The sequence below is a fragment of the Anopheles maculipalpis genome, chromosome 2RL (assembly GCF_943734695.1).
Source record: "Anopheles maculipalpis chromosome 2RL, idAnoMacuDA_375_x, whole genome shotgun sequence".
NCBI classification, from domain to species: domain Eukaryota; kingdom Metazoa; phylum Arthropoda; class Insecta; order Diptera; family Culicidae; genus Anopheles; species Anopheles maculipalpis.
The window spans coordinates 89372471-89394188 of record NC_064871.1 but is presented as its reverse complement, the minus strand read 5'-3'; the positions used below and the strand labels follow the sequence as shown (position 1 = coordinate 89394188).

The window sequence follows — 21718 nt, the reverse complement described above, 5'->3', positions numbered from 1 at the left end:
TTGCTCTCTTTGAGAGTTAACAGGTTTTCTGCTTTTGATGCGGTGACCACTATCGCATTGCTTACACACACTTTTATATAAATATCAAACATTTATTTCCAATCCGGTCGTGTATCGTTCAACTTACAGCAAAAATGTATGACGAGTATGCTGCCATAGAAAATAAACATAAACCAAACACTTTTTGGTATCACAAATTTGGTCTATTGTAGGCCTTTTCTTGTTAATCACTTTTATTCACATTTCAACTGGAATTGTATCACAAACCAAGGTAGCTGCAGTAATGATTGAACTGACGCTTAGTCAGCACCGGCAGATTGTGGCACATGAATGAATGGCACAAACTTTATCTTATCAATTATCTTTACGATCGACGGACACGAGACTTCAACTTATATAATCATTAGACGCAAAGATATGTTGACCAAACGGGTGCTGAATGTTTGTTGATACCATTTTTTTTAAACATCATTTTGTCTGCCGATTCTTCATTTCCGTTTCAACTAAGACTGGTTATCGCTTCAGATTAACGTTCCACTGTATCGAAGTATTATGCTTATCAGTAAACGTTAAAAATCTATCAAAAATTTAAAAATTATTTCTGCAACATATGGCGCTAAGCATATTTTTTTTTAATTTACCAAACTCTCGCAGCTTTTAGCTTGTCGTGATAAAATTACTGCACACTCCACTTTTGTTCATTTTAATTTAACCCTCACTTCTTTTATAAAAACACATATTTTTCGAATGTTTTGTTGAAAACCCGTGAGTCATCACTTGATCGACGCCCTAAATACACCGCACCAACATCAACAATAATTCACTTGCTACACAGACGAGCATGCGTTTCAACTAGACATTGAACCAAAGCACGATCGCTGTTGATGAAGAAGACACTCTCACTGGTAGCAAATCACGTTCGCGACTGCAAATAAAGTTATCATCATCCGACTTTAGATACGGTTCTTTCCCACTCACGCAGTCCTAACTTTCCCACTCACGCATGCGCTGTGCCTCGACAGTCACATCTTATCATATCGACACCGAATAATTCATTATTACTTTGATCTCTTACTGCTTTGAGTTGGTGACCACCCTGTCACTCTAGACAAACACCTTTGCATAATTATCATAATTTTTTTTACCAATTAAAGAAGCATCAAAATCTACTTCGAATATCACTTAATTTGCGCACAAAAGCTAACTTTTCATACCACAAAGTTGTTCTATTTCTGGCCTATTCGCGCTTACCACTTTTATTCACACTTGAACTGGAATTTTATCACACAACAAGGCGGGAGCTTAACCGATTGGAAACTCTTCGGCTACTCTTTTGTCTTCAGATCGTTCATTTCCGTTTCGGCGAAGACTATTTATAGCACCAAATAAAAAAAAAGAAACACTCACACCCATTTTCCTCAGCGCCGGCTAGCGTAAAAAAATCTACTGACCGGCAAATCACGCTATTTAATTTAATAGCATAAACAATAAAATGCCGATCCACTGTATTGAGATTTTATGCTAATCTGAGAACATTCAAAATCAAATTAAAACTGATGTCTTCTTTCTTGATCATGATCGGTCTAATCTTTTGGCAACACCTGACGCTAAGCACCCGTAAGAGATTTTATAAATTTTTCGAAAACTTTCGTTGTTTTTAGCTTGCCGTAGAGAAATTACCACACACTTAACTTAGTATGTGCACTTTCCTTCAACCCTCACTTCTTTTATAAAAACACATATTTTTCGAATGTTTTGTTGAAAACCCGTGAGTCATCACTTGATCGACGCCCTTGATACACCGCATCAACATCAACAATAATTCACTTGCTACACAGACGAGCATGCGTTTCAACTAGACATTGAACCAAAGCACGATCGCTGTTGATGAAGAAGACACTCTCACTGGGGGCAAATCAAGTTCGCGACTGCAAGTAAAGTTATCACCATCCGACCATATATAAGGTTCTTTCCTACACGGAGTCTTAACTTTCCCGCTCACGCATGCCCTGTGCCTGGTTGCGGCATGTTCCAGGCTATTTTTAGGACAGTAAATAATCGAATATTTTTTCTACAGCATTTCAATTGATAGAAAATGTATTGATTTTTCATATTGTTTGTATTTATTTTTGAACTACACTAAAATAAATAATATAAAATATTTTTCTTTACTTTCATGAATCGTTTCAACTAACATTTAATCCAATTTTGATCCACATTTATTGGTTGTACAAAAAGACACTTCACCATCTTCTTAAAGTTCGTGCTTGCCGGCGAATCTGCTTATCATCACTATAGCGTATTGAGTTGCCAAATCCCCACCTCCCACCACCCCCAACGCAGAATGTAAACAACGATACTAACATTTGCTCAGGGTGACTGATGTAATCTATAGCCGATGGGGAATTCTCCCTTTTGTAAACATGCAAATAATAAAATATTGACAAAACACCAGCACGGTAACTGTCGATAATTTGCGAGATCTTAGCGACAAATAAAGAACAGAGAATGTAGCAAACACTTAAATACGAGGTTCTGCTCCAACTACGAAGCCGCCTACGAATGGCTCATTGCCATGTCGGCAAATATCGAACTGTCAAAAGTGAAACCTTCCACCAACACATTAGAGCAATTCGAGTACGAGTGCTCGAAAGCTCGTGCAACAACAGTTCATCGCAGCATCTCTGTTTCCTGGGCAGCCAGTACGTAGTATCGTATATGTCGGCTGGGTTTAAAGGCGTTTAGCGGATAGGATTCTATCTATTGCTGCGGTCGTAAATCACCAAATCGGTCACTTCACCCATTATTCATATTCACCACACTACCCAACAAAAAACACAAGAAAGCTTTTTAAGAACTTGTTAAAAGCTCTAACCATTGAAGCTTTTTTGTTTCCATGTTGTAAGCATAAAACATAGAAAAATTATGTAAATTGTAAACTCCACAAACATTGTAACATAAAATCTGTTTAATTTTCTTTCAATTTTTCTTAGGCGGAGGCGGATATTGATTCAGATAATTATTTTTTGTAGTGTTGTTTACTAGATTTCGTATCTTTGGTATGTTATAGTAGCCGCCTACCCTTGATTAAACAATGTGCTAAACATCGTTTTGTTTTCTTATCCACACTCCACGCTGACCACACCACTGTTTGATTGTAATATAAAACCGTGCAAGAATATAAATTTGTACGCAGCTAGTAAACCGATTTCATATCAGCCTTAGTCGTACTTATTGAGATGTGTGATTACATGAGACCGATGACTTAAGACCATTCAGATTACCCTGCGTCCATAAATGTAAACTGCTACCCTCGCGCTTAGTCTATTGGCCCTGTTTAAATATGGTTAAAATGACCATGCTACTAAAATACCATCACCGCTAGCGCTTGCACAAAAACCTATGTTCCAGCTCTCCAGCTGGTGGTTGCGAGACACTTTCGTTGCAACAAAATTGACTGGATTTGTTGTTTTCCGCCATCGTTCCGTTTCATTGCACTGTCAGGTGGGGAAACTGCTGCCTCCTTTATCCGTCAAACCAGCCGTCCGGGACTCAGGTGTACGGAAACAACGATCAACACACCGACGATAACGAGAAGCATGGTGATGATGAGCAGAGAACGTAGATCTGATCTGAGGTATCGATAAACGAGCGCCACCGTCGTGCGTTCCGAGTGATGGCAGCTCCGGTGCGACCAGCCCTAATCCGTCTTGTGTTCGAACAGATCGTCAAACACGGGATGTATTTGGTCGATCATGTCGCTGCAGGTCATGCTGCGTCCCTTCAGCTTAAACGCATACTTGTTGCACGTCTTGGTGAGGGTGCTGGCCGCAAAGCACGCCACCATTGCCGGACTAATTTCCTGCTTCGATTCCAGCGCCCAGTAGTAGAACGTGGCCAGCGAGCCGGCCAACAGATCGCCTTGTCCACCACACCGCCGCCCGGAACCGCCCTGCGGACATTCATACTTTTCCAGCGTTAGCGAGTCGTAGATCCGATCGTTTAGGCCCTTTTCGATCACAGTCACACCGGCACCGAGGCGGCCCAACGAAAGCATTATTTGGTCCCGATCCTTTCCAAACAGTCGGCAGAATTCGATTGCGTTCGGCGTAAGAATCACACCGTAGTAGTCTTTCACCAAGCTTATGTCCTGCGTGATTAAAAACAGCCCGTCCGCATCGATGATGAGCGGCTTCTGTAGCTGCCGGCAGATTTCGATCAGCTCCGCCACCGTTTGCATAATCTGTCGGTTTCTGCCCAGCCCGGGTCCGATGACGAGTACGTGCAGCCGTTCGAGCCACGGTTCGATCTGGATGATGGCATTGTTCGAGTCGAGCAGCGGATGTACAATCAGTTCCGGGCTGTACGATTTGATGACCTGAGCGGCTGCATCCGGGCAGAACACATGCACCAGATCCGCGCCCACCTTCAATGCACTGATGGCCGCAAAGTACGGCGCTCCGGTGTACTCGAGCGAACCGCCGACTATACCGATCCGGCCAGCCTGTCCCTTGTGGCGGTCCGTGTCGAGGTGAGGCACTATGTTGCGGGCCCGTTCCAACAACGGGGACTTGTTTTCCGAGGACATGCCGATATGGGTGCAAATTTTCGCAACCCGGGAAACGATGTTTTTGTTTTTTATCAAATGTTTTAGCACAGCGGCTACAGTGGTGCCGTTTGACATTGTTTTGCTTGAACTGTCATGGGTGTGTGTACAGCAGTGCGCGTGACAGTAGCAGCGAGCTATATATTCGTGGCACGGATATTATATAAATGACTTTGGCTTTATTTGATATTTGACTTAGAAATGTATTAAATTCTCAAACTACACAAAATTTCAATATGATCTTATCTTTATATTTTTCATATGCCTCAGTTGCTTTTTTGTACATGGCTGTATCAGCGGAATGTCCTACCCCTTTAAGGGTTGCTTTGAGTGCCATTCCTACCCCTGTGGATTCGAATTATTTTGAACAATTATTTCCGAAGTTTGAAATTTGAAATACGTTCTGTTTTATTACTATTTGTATAATTTCTTGAGGATGTATTTCTTTTTTAGAGAGTTAAATTATTTATGGTTTACGTAAGCCTTAACCCTTGTAAAATATATTGAGACTTATTTATGCTGGGACGTCCTACGTGCAAATCGCAAACATGAAGTCGTTCAAAATTTCGTCTTTCTAGAGTTAAAAGTCAGCAATAATTTTGATGTTAAGATACGCACGATGGCGCTGGGATTGAATAGAACCGATGCAGTCCCATTAATAACATACGCTTCTGAGACATGAACTTTGTCTAAAACTGATGAATTCCTCCCAGCCGTTAGCCTAGACAAAGGAGGCGCCACCAAAACAACGAGCTCGTTGCGCTATGATATTATTGTTGAGTAAAGTTGATCAAATGGTAAACGGCAGCGGCCGGTGGTAGGGGTCAACTGCGCCGGTCTTACCACGACAGGACCGGAGTTGAAATCCCATCCGGACCGTTCCCTCGAAGTGAAGCCTTGACTATCCAACTACTACGAGGTACAGCAAATCCAATAAGCTTATTAGATTGCCGCTGCGTTACCTGTGGAAGGTCGTTAAGTCAAGAAGAAAACGTCAGCATGATCTTAGGTGGTCATGCCAAATGTCAAAAAGAAAATTAAGAAAAAGACTTTCCAGTTGCCTAGTCGTGTCAAGAGGATGACACCGGACGCCCGATTCGGTAAAATATTTGTAGACCGTTCTACACACACACATATAGAGAATGATTTGATAGTCCTGAACTGAGATAGGGTAATGGCGTCGACCATATAAACAATATCGAAGCTTCTACAGCCGGCCAAGACCACGAAGTGGTTTCAATGTTCAAATGAGTTCATACCTCATTCGCATCGATTCAGCAACAGAAAAGGTCCACAAATGACTTCATTTGCATGTGTTATATTCATCAATACGGTTGCATGTGTTTGTCTCTCTCTGTATGTATTCCATTTTCTGCGAAACATGACATGTTTTTAATTTCTGCATGTCATAACCATATTGGAAACAGAATCCACTACACACCTTTCTTTCTGCTCATTGTTCTTCCCTAGTCCGGAACATTTAGGATTCGTTTGGGGCAATTTACTTCCAAAAAGATGAATACTTCTTCTTGACTTCTTTTGACTTAAGAACAATTGCGATGGCTAGATCCCGGCGCCGGTCTTTGAGTGGCTTTTCATGATTATTTGCACCACGTAGTTGGCTAGTCGGTCTTCACTACGGAAGAATGGTCCGGATAGGATTCGAACCACGATCCTGCCGTGTAAAGACCTACGCAACTGATGTCTCTACTATAGGACCGCCCCGTAAATCAAAATAAAAAGCTATCAAAAGCATGTTCAAAGTGCAATGTAAATTGCAATAAAAATACCTTTCACTAATTGACAACAAAAAAATACAACAAACAAATACAAATAACAAATGGAAGGGCGAGGTTTCCTTCTTAACATGTCTTACCCGCTAAGAGGACCTGGCACGATCGAGAATGTCCAAGTAAAAGCAACACCGAAACCTGTTCGACTTAGACTTTTTTCGGTTAATGTACATTGTTCGACTTTCACTAACAAATTCTATCGACTGTAGGACCTTCGAAAAATTGAACCTCCAACGCGCATACATCGGTCACCAGCCTTCTCCGTGGTCGTCTCGATCGAACTCGTTCTGATTACGAAATACGCGATTTAATGGAACACAATGCTGTGTTGTGCGCCCGGTAACCACACATCAGTGGAGAACGGTAGTCGAATAACGAACGGCAACGAATCACACAACAGAATGGAGTTTCGGGTGTCAAAGAAGAAGCTAAAAAAAACCTCGAAGCCTTTTCCTCCCTCAAGACACACACTGTGTCAACCTGCTCTAATGAAGGTCCAGCATTCGTGTCGTTGCTTCCGCGAAGATGATGTTGCTTTTCCTTCGCGGTTTTTTTTTTTCGTTATGTGTTAGGCACGCACACTGAACATACCCGCGGAGAAACTTTTCGGCCCTTACACTTTAGGCGAGAGAGCCCGCGCAGGCAGCCCGAGTTCGCGGTTTGTGTCAGTTTTTATCTGTGCCTGTCGTAGCGTGGACGTGTTTCGAGCGAGTTCGTATATGACGCTCATTTCTGAGGGTGAAGTACCAACGGCAATAGTTGCGTTAGAGATTGTATTAAAAATGTGATAAATAAGTACGCGACGCAAAGAGGCATATAGTGGCAGTTCAACGTGTGGAAGAAGAACCACGGCGCAACACGACCACCATGCGTGTTCCAAGATTTTTACGACAGTTTAAGCATTCCTCGCACCGAAAGGTACATCGTTATGGGTTTTAGAAGCTATCCAAACAAACGAAGCGCTGACCTCGTATGCAAAATCGATCCCGTCGCTGTTCTTGTTTTTCAAGATCCAATAAAACTTGAGAAGATGATACCCCGCGGGATGTATGGTGCGCGGAAGTTCTGAAGCATATCGGACGTTAGTCTCGAAACGAAATTTAAAACAAAACTCGTTCCAACAATACACTCGTCCCCAGGGACCTTGGTCCCTATAAATCAACCGAGACTACTCCACGTTCCAGAGCGAAGGCATGAGAGAGCATGGTCTGCGTGTTGTGGAAAGTGGCAGGAAATTCACAACATCTTCTTAAGCTCGTGTTCGAGCGACCTTGTCCACGAATTTCCCACCACCCTTTCGAGTGTATGTGCGTTTGTGTTTTCTTATGCCGGCTCAAGTATTACGGTGTTTTTTTTCTTGCTCAGATTGCTTAAGCTTAAAAGTGTTGTGTGTGTGCAAAAAACAGTTCTTGGTTTACGCTTTACCTGCCTCGTCGCTAATTAATTAATTCACGAAAAAGAACCTAAAACGGAACCCAACGCTTCCAGATCACAGGCAGAACATAGGGAGGAAGAGTAGGCCATTAGAAGCTGTTGATTCGTGTCGCTATCCGGGAGTTTCTGATCATCTCGTTTTGATGCTTTGCGTTCGATTTGCAAAATAAACACGATCGCTATCGAACCAGTGGATTGTCGCATCGTTTCACAGTTGTCTGCCAACCTGCGACGCAGACCGATATTTGCACAAAGCGCTAATAATAATTCCGTTCAGTGTGCTGATGACAAAATACCTTCGTCACCGGCTTTGTGTGTCCATTTGTCGTGGAATGATAAATGTTTGCTTCTTTACCACAGTACAACAGCAAACCGTGCCTTGTTTTAGGTGAACTTTAAGGCTCAAAGCAATTGTCATAAAAATCAAGCTCGCGATGCTTCTCTCATAAGCCACAGCGTCCACCGGCAAACTAACTGTTCCGTCACGAACACTCCCTCCCTTAGAGGGCTACAACAGCTACAAATTACCCTAAAATGCCCATTAATCGTGCATTGTTGGGACATGTGTTTGTGCGCACGTTCTTGTGAAGGGCTGCAGCCGAGAGACGTCCGCCGATGAGGGCAGGTTGTAATTAATAAAATCAGATTTTATCGCCCTCCCGGTGTTTGTGGGGTTGTTTGGGTTTGGACGAGACGAGTATTTACGCCGCCAGCGAATGGTGGTTTGGGCGCAAACATTGCGTATTGCTTTGGTTTCCGAGTGTCCAAGCAACGGATGTCACTATCAAGTGCGGCTACAATGGCGACAATCCAATCGCTCGGCAGTCGAGTCGAGGTTTTATCATTAAAAGAGAAATGAGGGTGAGTGTAAGTGAGGTCGAGAGGGAGAAAGGGACGAGTACGAAGATAAGCAATATGTATTGGGGGTTTTGATAAAAGGTTTTGGATTTGGACACTACACAAGTTGATAGAAAGTGTAAAAAAGGTTCATTTTGTTGATTCCATAAACAATTCCATGGACTTATTATCTTCTTCTACTTGGCTTGACGACCTGCTAAGGCCAAGCCGGTCACCGAGAGGCTTACTAGAATTGCTGATACCATGTAGTTGTATAGTCAGTCCTCACTTCGGGGGAACGATCAGGATGGGAATTGAACCCCGGTCCAGCCGTGTGAGGCCCAGTGTCGCTGTCGCCACTTCTACCGGACCTTTTTAATATTTTTTTTTAATTCTTAACCCAAACAAGCAAATAACTATTCATAATGCTTGCATCACATGTGTCACCAAGAAAATAACACGTACTAGCCTTAGGACCAAACAATCGTGCAATTACGGTCGAAACCACCCACCAAGGCCATGTTTAGATGGCAGGTTTTATGATGCAAGCTGGCCATCATACCGCTGCTGACGATAAAAACGAAGCAAAAAAAGCCCATCCGAGAGAGCCCTTATACAACTCGTCGGTCTGCGTGTCTGTCGCGATCGTTTAAGTCTTGTGTTTTTGGTGTATAAAAAGAAAAATTTTGGACCACGTTACCAAGTTGCCCCTCGTTAGGGTACTTACATTTTATTTTAATAGTTTTTGCAATTTCGACACATTTAACATTAACCTCAATCGCTGTGCTGTTTCTGCCAATCTCAAGACTCTCCTAACGCGCTTCTTACGTAGTACTGTTTAACTTAATATTTATTAAATTTATCAAACGCATATTACTCTACCGAACACCGCGTGTCTCTCATCAATCGCAATTTATTTTGCATAACAATATGGCATTTATTTAGTACAAGTTCGTTTGGTTTAGCATCTGAAGGATGTTCTGCTACTGTTCTTCAAGGTTACAATCGGCGAGCATCAGCAGAGCTTGTTCTCTCAATTATTGAATGTCTTCTTTTGTTTGGTATTATTTTTTTGTTTTTGCCAATCGTTCGATTAGTTTGGTTTATGCTTCAATTCTCGGTTGATCGTTCTCACTCGATCCTCCTGCACGTACGTAACACCTGCCCAGAATGACCGATTCCTGTCAATTTGTGTCAGATGGTGGGGCGTTAGAATTGAATCGTTGTTTAAACGTCTCAACACCTGAAGATGTGCTTCCTTCGAACTCCACATTGATCATAATTGAACGTTACTTTAAACAACTTAAAACGGTTTTTTTTTTGCTAAGGTCAAAATCAAAACACAAAAGAAAACGATGAAAAAAAGTTTTTCATGACGCCAGTCACGTCTAGATCGCGAGATTTTGTCTGCACTCAAACATTCGGGACGATGCTATGAATACATTCTTGATGTTTGATTGGTCATCATTTGATCCTATATCACGCTGCTTTAATAAGTCGTAGTTCGAAAACTGTTGGCTTGCTTTCTTGCTTTTCCTTCCAAATATTCCATTCTGGCGTATTTAAGCATTTGTTTTGTTTTCATCAAACATTCTGTCTCTCCAACACTCTCCCCCTTTCCCCTCTCCAGCCCCTTTTCGGTGAGTTGATCGTGAAGCTACTGTTCATCGTTTGCTGCGTTATAATCACGGTGCTGCTGATCATTCACAAGTACGAAAATTTGGATAACTTCAAGCGTACGCTCTACTACCGCTACACCGACGATGGTGACGAGTTCTTTGCGTTGCGCCGCAATATCGATGGGGAAAAGATGGACTGGCATAATTACGAACTGATGGAGGAAGAGCGGAAACGGGTGGGACCGGGTGAGCAGGGCCGGCCGTACAAACTGACCAGCGAAAAAGATATCGCACTCAACGATAAGCTATTTAAAGAGAACGGTTATTCGGCGGTCGTTAGTGACATGATCGCGCTAAATCGTTCGGTACCGGACATACGCCATCCGAGGTAAGTATAGAGAGAGAGAGGAGAGACCGCGGGGTGATGATACAAAACTTCCATTACTATCTTGGACCATCTCTTTCAAGTTGCCGTACGAAGGAATATCTTAAGGAACTTCCAACGGTTAGTGTGATCGTTATCTTTTACAATGAGCACTGGAGTGCTCTTCTTCGGACCGTGTACAGTGTTCTGAATCGATCTCCACCTTCGCTACTGAAGGAAATCATACTGGTAAATGATCATAGTACAAAACCATTTCTTTGGACACCTCTGCGAGAGTTTGTGGAATCGGAACTGGGTCCGAAGGTGCGGCTAGTGGATCTTCCCGAGCGATCTGGATTGATTGTTGCTCGAATGGCTGGAGCTCGGGAGGCTCGTGGCGATGTGCTGATTGTGCTGGATTCTCATACAGAAGTCAACACCAACTGGCTTCCTCCACTGTTGGGTATGTGACTGGGAACGCTTCGATTAACAGAGCGATGAGCAATTCTGATCTGATCTGTTGTAGAACCCATCGCGGAAGACTACCGAACGTGCGTCTGCCCCTTCATCGATGTGATCGCTCACGACACGTTCCAGTACCGGTCACAAGACGAAGGTAAGCGTGGTGCGTTCGATTGGAAGTTCTACTACAAGCGCTTACCTCTGTTGCCCGGCGATCTTGACGATCCGACGAAACCCTTCAACAGTCCGGTAATGGCTGGCGGACTGTTCGCTATCAGTGCCAAATTCTTCTGGGAGCTCGGAGGGTACGATGAGGGCCTAGATATTTGGGGCGGTGAACAGTACGAGCTAAGTTTTAAAATCTGGCAGTGTGGCGGACGCTTGGTCGATGCACCTTGCTCCCGGGTCGGACACGTCTACCGTGGGTACGCACCGTTCGGCAATCCACGAGGCGTTAACTTTGTGGTACGAAACTTCAAGCGCGTCGCGGAAGTGTGGATGGATGAGTACAGCCAATTTCTGTACGAGCGTAATCCACAGTTTGCCAAGACGGAGCCGGGCGATTTAACTAGCCAGCGAGAACTGCGGGAACGGTTACAGTGTAAACCGTTCAAATGGTTCTTGGAAGTGGTCGCTCCGGATTTACTCGTGCGCTATCCACCTCGCGATCCACAACCGTTCGCATCCGGCCGGGTGCAGAGTATGGCCAATCCAAAGCTTTGCCTAGACTCGCTGAACCACCAGGCGAAGGAACCGATCGGATTGTATACATGCGCGGTGAACAAATCGCACCCACAGAACAATCAGTTCTTCACGCTGTCCTACCACCGGGACATACGTGTGCGTAGCAACGATAAGTGTCTAGATGCTGCCAAACTGGACGATGAGATTGTACTGTTTAGCTGCCACGAGTCTCAGGGCAATCAAATGTGGCGATATAATTATGTGAGTAAAACTGTGCGAAGTATGGTGCAATCGGTTTGTGTTTAAGCTCTGTTCGTAAACTTTCCACACTAGGAATCCAATATGATCATCCACGGTAAGGACCATCTAGGACAATGCCTTGAAGCGGATCTCGCCACTAAAAAGTTGTTCATCAGAAGCTGTGATAAGGATAAACTGTCTCAGAAGTGGAACTGGGGCTTCGTCAACTTTGTACACCTGCAGAATTGGGATGTTTATGGAGCCAAGTTTTTATAATCCTATTCCTATTCCTTGCGTGCACTTACAATGAGCGTGAAAGCTTTGTGCCAAACTGAGATGGCAGAATTGCGTAGCGTTTTTGCTTTAATCAAACCTTTTTTGATCGTGTGTTTTTGTGGGGTTGTAAATGTATCAATGTTAGTCACCATGTCTAGCTGTCTCAACGTATTTGTGGTTTGTAGATTTTGAGCTAAACTTAGAATTGATCTTAATTCAATGAGTCTTCTTTGAATGATTGTACATAATATTAGGTGTTATATAAAACATTCAAAATTAATTAGGAAATTTGACTACAATTAAGTGTGAAGCAACAATAAACCACAGCAATCAGCCATAGTTATTCTTCTTTTTCTTGAGGCTCGTCAAGATGACATGGCCAGGTAGACAATACAATTCTAGGAAGCTTGGTCCACAGTTGCATCCGATCTATAGCATCCTCCGTTATAGTGCAGGACTCGTACTCTTAGAGGACTCTTCCGAATGTGCGATAGGTCGAGCATTCGTGGTATTTTTGGAGCGTGGTATTTCTGGATCACAGGAGTTTGTAAGGGAGCAGGCACGTGGTAGTTGTACTGAAGACCTCCTCTATCACTTAGAGATCATAACCACGAAATTATCATCGGCTTCTTCATCGGGTTTTATTATGGTGAGAGCTTCCGGTAAGCAGATACTTTGTCACTATTCAATCCTACTGGCCATCGCCACAGACATCCGCTTCCGATGATGTCCATGTCATCCGCGAAACCACAAATGAAATGACAAATGATAGCAGCATTACAACACTCTCAAATTGCACCGCACCACGTCCATTGTGGCTCGCAACCGTCGTAGCAGCTTTCCTGGGTAAACTATTCGTTAAGATGAATAAAAAGTAAACCCAAAAATTGTATGATTGCTGCTAACATCGAACTAACCCACAGTGCAGCTATACAGCGCCATCTAGTGTCAATGCAAGGAAACTTATTTTCGAGCAGTGTGCTTTTATTCTATTTTTCGAGCAGTTTTTTCCTGCTCCTTTGGGGTAGGAAAATTCAACCTATTTTTTTCCACCAACTTTTTTTTTCTTTCTTTCTTCTATTATCTTTTTGTATGTTTTCCTTCAAATTTAAATTTGTCGAAGAAAACTTGTTTTGATACATCCTCAAATCGTCATAATCAAGACGTCATAGAAAAGGTATGTAATTACCGGACTGATCAGCACGCCTGATCTGGGTTCTAATCTCACCTGGACCGTGCTCCCCGATACGTAATTCCTCCTATTCGGCATTCGACAATTCCAGTGAAAGAGATTCCCACACAATCTGGAAGCAATTTTCCAAAGGTTTGTGTGTTTTCACACCATAAAACACTCCAGCATCGGTAAAGAGCAAGTAATAAAAGCACAAATTATGTGCGTTTACCTAACATTTATCATGTGCTAATTGTTTTTTAAGCTTCGCACCCTTCACCGCGTTCGCCTACGATTGTGTCGTTGTCGTTGTTCCCCCTTTTTATTGTGGTAAAAAGAAGCCATTTTCCAATAGTTCGACTTTTCACCTTATAATTTAAAATTCAACTCATAATTGTAGCTCAGCATCAACTAGGGGTAACACTGACACCCATAAAAATCGTTGTTTTTACTTGAATTTAAACACCAAACTCCCCTTCGTGCAGCGCAATTGCATCTCATTCCCCCAAAAAAAAGACATTCTTTTTTTCTTGTTTTTTATCCACTCTCCCATTTTCCTGCTTCGCAAAGACGGGCCAGGGATTTACGGTTTTGCTTGATGAAAATTTATCATCCGTAGCTCATTACAAAAAAAATGTGTTTTTTTGTTTTCGTTCCTTCATTTCCTTCGGCTGCATTTCACGGCTTTACACCGGTTAGGCGGATGGGAAAATCGTGGAATGAAGGAAACAACTTTGGAAAACAACACACGAATGCCACGATTAAAATCCTTCCTTCGCGCAATCTTTCTTACAGTTGCCTGCAACGACGAATAAAGTATTTAGAACATTTTTTTTTTTCGAAGATGTTCACCAAACAAAAAAGGGAAAAGACCTGAAAACAGCCCGATATTGAAATTATTCTGCTTTTCTTAAATGTTTCTTTCTTATCGTGCCTGGAAATGATCCACATAAATGTGAAGATGAATATCCTACTGGAAGCTGTCATTCTGGCGAATAAATTTTTTGAAGCAAACATTCATAAGCATGTACAATGGAGTATAGAATTTAGACTCAAATTATATCGTTGAAATGTTTTACTCACATTGCGTTCTTATCTGCTACGATCCTTTAGCGCTTGTTTTTACTTCTTTACTTTAACCTTGATTCTCGCCATATGACGACGCGGGGGGTTGATCCAGCAACAAAGGAAATGCAAATTAACTCTAGTACTCAAGCATCACCAGAGGCCGACTTTTCAATGTCAATCATACCGTCAAGAAGGCATGACAAGTCTATTATTTTTACGGAGTTTCTATGCAACCTATCTTTTAACCAACCCCGGATCAAGGTTCCGGTTTCCGATGAAACCGATCGAATGTTTATGAGTTTCTGCTCACAGCCAATTGCTTATTATTGTAAGGATTTCTCTATCTCCAATTTCTAGGCGCCTTGTATCTCGTTGGTGAACATTCTAGCCGAAAGTACCGGAACCTAAGCCATCCTTTGAATGCGGCCTGTCAACTGTGGTGATATTCTGGGCCAAGATCATTTTACGTTTTGTCTAACTTCCCTGGAACCCTTTCGGAAGGACTAGGATACTTGAATGAAGTGAATAGACCACCAAAGACTCGAAGGAGTAATCCTCCTCGGTCCCCTTGCTGTAAATTATATTGGACCATGTATTTTAGATGTCTTTAAATGTAGCATGTTTCATGCCGACATTAAAGCTACGCTGGTCGGCAATTCTCCAACACTGAATCACTACGGGATGCATAACGGAGCGAAACTAAAAACAATAAAAGACACACACGCACGCAGCATGATCTGCTGCACGGAAACATGCGCAAAAATGCGTATACCTCTGCACATCTTCGGAGTCCGATCAGGATCGAAATCCCTCCTGCCGACCATCATCATCGTATTCTTCTTGTTCCATTCCCTTCCACGGACACTTCCGCCACTTCAGCTGGACACCAGATGTTTGCAATAAAAAAAAAAACCGGCAAAACGGAACGATCCCAATATCTGAGGCCTCCCAACCTCCATTAAAAGCGGTGGGAGCGATCCGTAAGCATGTCATCTCGGTGTACGGTTTTGTATCGTCGGCCAAGAACTGGGCAGAAAGCAACCATCGGTGCACCAACTTTTAAATGGACATGAACCAGCTTGGGGTACAAGAACAAAACGCCAATCACCGACGAATCGACTGTTACGGTCGGGTGAGTTGACTCTTCGGAGAGATATTTTTAAGTCATGAACAAGAACATTTCCAATGTGTGTGCGTGTGTTTTGGTAGTTTTGAGAACTATTCACTAGTTTACAACGGACATTTGTTGCAAAATGTCACGGGCGGATGTAAATTACACGCGAAAAGGTACTTCTGTTGCTGTGTCCCGGTCTCCTGGTTGTTGCAGTGCCCATTGATCGTTAAATGTAATGTAAGATCTTGGTGACATATTAATGTACCGGTGAGAATGTACATCTTTATATCACACTGACTGAACAGATAAAATATGCCTAAAATGGCTTCCGCACAACAACCAAATATAGTTCCCGAGGTACGAAAATAATGGGGTTCGAAGAAATTCGCGTATTGTGAAGTTTCATAGTTTATACTTGATCTAAATAAATTGACATAATAAATTTATTGTACCCCGTCGAATTTGGGAATACACGCCATTCGAGAACTCTGTTGCTATCATCGTGTCGTCTGAAGCCTTTTAGTTTTCAATTTTTGAGTGGGTTGAGGTCAACTTGTACCTCATGTCACTAATCATGTTATACTTCTGGATACTTTTCCAAACTTTTTAGTTCCTACACTCGATTGCTGCAGACATACATCAAGGTAGACATTTACTAGTGTTACGAGCAATTATTCTAACAATTAAATCTACAAGAAGAGTGAAGAACAGTTCAAAGTCGACAACAATAAGCACTGTTTACTTGGAGTGGACTGGCGACTGGTTGGCAAACAAGACATAAACTCATCTGGAATGACACATTTATCAATACAAAACCGTTCGTTTCTATGGATGCTTATTAGCACTGTGTCCAGTAACTACAGACATAAAACTGAAGCATAGTTTCCGACCGGATATGTTTACGACACAGTTTTACTCGGTTTTGTCGGCAATGGGGATGTAAAAATGAAAGAGCAAAAGAAAACAAAAGCATTCAAATAAGCGTATGTCTAGCGGCATCAAGCGACAGTAACAGTCGGTGCAGGTGCAGTCAATACGTCTCGATCCATCTTCTCACCCGCCCCTCCCTTATCCGTCGACGTCTTATCGGTTTCGTGAACGGCAGACTCCCCCATCACGATCCATCCGGAAAAACGAAGCAACATCGTCCTAAACGTTTGCTGTGGACATGTGTTAAGACTTTCTTTTTTGCCCTCCAACAATGCTCGGCTGGCTGTGTGTGTTTTCCTTTGCGGTTGTTGCGTGTTTGTTTCGTCTACCGTTCAGTCAGTAGTTCAATGCAAAATTTTCAAAGTACAGCATTTGCTTGCTTGCACTGGAATAATGTTTTTGGTGGACAGATTATTGTGCCGTTGTTTTGCTTGCGTTGGATATTATTCCGTTCCGTTCTAGACGGCTGCTAGTGTTTATTATCAAAATTTGAGTGCAGATGAACGTGTGTCTTACGTTTGATTTCCCTTTTTTGTGCTGACATCCCAGAGCATTGATCGTAAATATTTTCCCAAATGTCTAGCCCGAAACCCGCGGACTAATAACAATATAGTAAAAAAGGTGACTGTTTGATTTTCTGTAGGATGCTGCATGTAAGATGATAAAATAAATTATGCTTTGATCTGTGGATTGGAATGATTTCCTATCTGATGTTTTGGACAAGGAGATCGCGATGAAGAGTCTCAAACCCGATCTACATAGGTTGTTCTGTTTTTTTTTTCCTTAAAAAAGAGTTTTAGTGGCTTTCAGTTGTAATATGCTTCTTATTCTTAGTTGAACGACCTACTAGGTAACGCCGGTTACCTAGTGGCTTACTAAACATGCTGATACCAAGTAGTTGCATTGAAAAGTCAGTCTTCACTACGGTGGTACGGGCCGAATGGTATATTTGAACCACGATCCTGCCGCGTGAAGACCGGTGCCGCTGATGCCTCTAAATCGTTGACCAGGGCTGTTATAGAATCTATATTTTATATTATTTTATGGTTGCATTTTCCAGCTTTTTAAGTCCTTGGTTACATTGTGTTTGGGAGCGATCATCCGATTTAGACGTCCAAGAAAATAAAATCTATTCTGAATGATTGCTTACTGCTCAGTCATGACAGGCATCAAATAAGGATGGCAGGCATCACTCAACGGATGCAAAATGTCGTAGTCTCATTGATATCGCCTTGTTCTTATGGCTTACCAACCGTCACGTCACCAAGGTTTCGCCGGTCATCGAATAGTCAGTCCTCACTGCGGAGGATCGGTCCGGATGGAAATTGACCCGTTCCTGTCGTGTGAAGACTAGCGTCTCTATCATTCGCGGTCTACTTAAGCTTTTGGTTGTGTTTTGGTCTAATATATCGTAGCTAATGAAAAAGAACCTCACCTGCTGAAACCTCTAATAATATGGTTACATGGTGGAATTCTATAGCTCGCTCTCACAATAAAAAGAGCTATCACGGCACGCCATATTTTTCTGTGTTGCTATTTTTTTTAAGACTAGGACACTCTTGCATGTTTTGCATTAATAAAAATGTGAGCCAAAACCGTAGCACACAACAATATTAATATTTTGCCTAAAACTTCTATTGCTTTTCCACCGGAATATCTTTATTTACCTCGTTGCATGATAAGGATCCCTTCAAATTGTGACTGTAACACGCTACATCATCACGTATTACTACAAGAAAAAAATCCCTTTTGCGTGCAATCAAAAAACACACACCAACAAACAAATTAACACGCCAGTGCGCCAGAACAAAACGGTAAACGATGACGGATCAACAAGCGCCTCACTGACAGAAGACAATCCATAAAGAGCAGGAATAAAACTCCAACAACGACGGCACCTAATTAAACACCAGGTTTCTCCATTTTCATAAATATTTACAGCTCCACCCACGCCGGCTGAAACGGCCAGAGGAAGAAGGAGTTGATAAGGGTGGTAAAGGGTACAAAAAATTCCCACAATTTCATTTAATGCGGTGGTGGCCCCTTTCGAACCCGAACAGCCAGGCCCATGGTTTACCCTGCTCGATATCCCTCGGATGGGGCGGTTTCAAGCCGGCTTGAAATGTAAACAAAGAGCGAAAAATCGGCGTTTTTTTAATTCTTTTTTGGATTTTTCCTTCAATCAGACATTGTTTATTTGATCCAGTGTCACCTTTCTGTACGGTGCCAGTTCGATGGGAAGAATATTATATGCTTCAACGTTCTAGATGCTGGCAGCGACTGGGAAAAATATTGTAGAGCACACATTTCATAACTCAATCGCCTCGATCGCACCAGATCGGATCATAAATATCGATCGGTTCGGTTTTATGTACAACATGCCAGTAATAAATTAGCCTTTTGCGCTGCAAAATCAAAGAACAATAAATCATATTTTTTCATTTTTTTATACTGTTTAGGTTATGTGTTTTTTTTTTTTTCAATTGGTATTAAGTCATTAATTTCATTTTTGAAGTTATGAAGCTTTTTTTTAGAATTCAAAATGCTATGCTTTTTGAAAAGAATATTTTCATATTAATAAAAATAAAAATTTTCATAATCCAAACGCCACATTCAATGCTCATAAACAATCGTTCGGTAGTTTATGGAACCACAATCGCCCTTCAACCAACCACTAACACGGTGTCAGTTGTTTGGGTTTAGCTTGAAAAGGGACTCGCACATACCGGTGCACCACCGAACGCACCAGTGAAGAAGTAATCTTAGAAGTTAATTAAACTATTTTTTGGGCCTTTTTCTTGCCTTCTGTCCTAAACACCGAAAACCAAACACGGTGCAAGCGAACGAAATATGATCGTGCTTGGTACACCTACCAGTTCAACCGGGTTTGTACGCCCGGTAGTGTGCAATCGTCGCCGCCTAACAATGCGCATGAATGATTTATTTAAAAATGGTACAAACTAAGGTCACACGAGCAGAGGGCGCAACTGAGCACAGTGATGGACAAAATAAAATGAAGGTTTGGAAAGGGGTTGAGAAGCATAAAGTGAAACACGAGAAACATTCATTTGCTACGAGTATAAATACTGTAGAATGAAGTGAATTAACTAAACAAAAATTATAATCCAAATTCAAAGGTCCAAAAATAATGATTTGAAATGAATTTTAAAAATGAACAAAATGTAAAACCACCATCATGGGAAGGCTAACGAAGAAGAAACACATCAAACGAACTGTAGCTAAACGAAGAACGAAGCAGTAAAAGAAAACACCCAAACATTAAAGGAATGTCTTGCCTGCCTTATAGGTCCTTTTGAAGGGGACGAGCTCCGACTCGCCGACCGGGTTTGCCTTCCGAGAATGCAAGGAACTTGCGTTCCCTCAAAAGTTTTGACCTTTAGTCAAGAGGTACGTCTCGAAAATGGCGCTGATTGCTCGCTTTGCTTTATCTTCCGTTTGCGTTTTTATATTCTGTAGCCATTTTTGGTTTGCTTTTTTTTGCGTTTCTTCTGTATTTTGCTTTTTAATTTACCTTTTTTCTTTTCATTTAGCTTGGCGAGAACATTCCATTTTGCATTCTACATTTTGCCCTTACTACACGTTCCCGATTGGTTTCATATCAAACGGCCATAATTGTTTTTAAAACATGGCGTACAACTGCGTTATTTCTTCTCTTTTCTTTACTCTAAAACATTATTTAATTTACAAATAAGTTAAGCTAATCTGCTGGACGGCCAGGCCGTCCTATAAGAATAAAAAAAAGTTAAGCAAACCCTTCCTCTTCCTCCTCAATCCATTAGCCAAAATATTTTGTTTTTACTGCTGATGGATGCGTCTTTTAGGCGGTGAGAAGTAATAGAAGAAAACTCGAGAACCCTTTTTTACTTACCAATCCCTGTTGGATCCCCCAAGAGGGGGGGGGGGGGGGAGAGTGTGGGTGATTTCCGTTCTCTTTTTTTACATTTCTGGTGCCAAAATAATAATATTCCAAAGCAACAAAAAGCGACACACGACGCCTTCGCTCGGAGCAGAACGGATACGGGAGCGCTGTCAGGCGTCGATTTTTCACAATTATTGTGTTTTCGGTTCGGTTTGGGAAAATTTTTACCTCCCCCCTTTTCGGATAAGTAATGCGGCAAACGACGTGTGTTAGTGTAGGTTGACTTAACCGACACGGTGTGTTTAATTTCGGATATTTTAAATCATTCTTTCCCACGAACTGATTCGAACTTCTCTGGCGAAGGTCTCCAATAGAAATCCCAATTACAAAAACAAAACTTTTATTTGAAAGATTCCTTTGTTGTATTTTATTGTGCCTTTTTTTACCCTTTTTTAGTTTGAATGTAACAACACCATCGTCACGTGATGCAATTCTACAGGATCAGGGCCACGATTCGATAAATTTATCAACTTTTTCTCAGCTCTCGTTGCCCTGTGCTTTACCATTTTACGTTGTTTTATTCCCGTTGTTCTTCGTATAATTTACTGCGCTTTCAAATGTGGAATTTTATTTTATTTTTATTTTTTCTTGCAAGAAAAGTTCTAATTGCATGTTCTCTTACTTCGTTTTTGGCTACAATTAATAGCTCATGTTGAGAACAATTATAAAATAAACATAACATTAGAAGAAAAAAACAAAACTCTTACAAAGAAAATAGAACATTTAAAAAGATGAGGAATATTTCTTATATCAAAATAGGGCGCATTACTTAAAATTTACTGTACAGTGATAGAAGTAAACGAAACTAGACAAGCAAGCGGAATAAATTAGAAACTAGTGTTAAAAGGTATACGCATCTGTTATACCAAACTGTTTCTAAGTTATAATTCCGTCCAGTTTCAGTTCCAGATAAGCTAATCTGTCAATGGTCAATTCAGCTGTTTGCAATCGATGCAAACAGTGGCTGATCGATCGATTTGCTTAACGAACTCCTTATAATTTAACGTTCAAAAAATATATATCTCAATCGACGAGACTATAAAGTAAATGTTGCGCAGAATCTTATCACTACGGCTGCATAATTTAAATGTTTGCGTGCCTTTCCATGCTAAGAAGTAAGGTGTTTTGATTTTGTATCGGTTTCTTAAAATTAAATCCCTTAAATTAGCCGCTTATATGT

The 21718-nt window shown here is 41.7% G+C and overlaps 3 protein-coding genes across 3 annotated transcripts in view; 2 read left to right on the top strand and 1 right to left on the bottom strand.

Annotated features, from left to right (window-relative positions):
• The window catches only part of LOC126568310 (apyrase-like), a gene marked incomplete at its 5' end in the record, with an annotated part of 350971 nt that overhangs the window by 159965 nt on the left and 169288 nt on the right, over positions 1-21718 (top strand). The window lies entirely within an intron of this gene.
• LOC126568358 (ATP-dependent (S)-NAD(P)H-hydrate dehydratase) lies at positions 3614-4684 on the bottom strand. Its single transcript, XM_050224822.1, has one exon. The coding sequence runs from the start codon at positions 4682-4684 to the stop codon at positions 3701-3703; it is 984 nt and encodes a 327-aa protein (XP_050080779.1). The 3' UTR covers positions 3614-3700.
• LOC126568010 (N-acetylgalactosaminyltransferase 6-like) lies at positions 7261-12316 on the top strand. Its single transcript, XM_050224406.1, has 5 exons — positions 7261-7317; positions 10301-10677; positions 10758-11116; positions 11180-12060; positions 12133-12316. Exons 1-5 carry the CDS (start codon positions 7267-7269, stop codon positions 12313-12315), a joined length of 1851 nt encoding a protein of 616 aa, XP_050080363.1. The 5' UTR covers positions 7261-7266; the 3' UTR covers position 12316.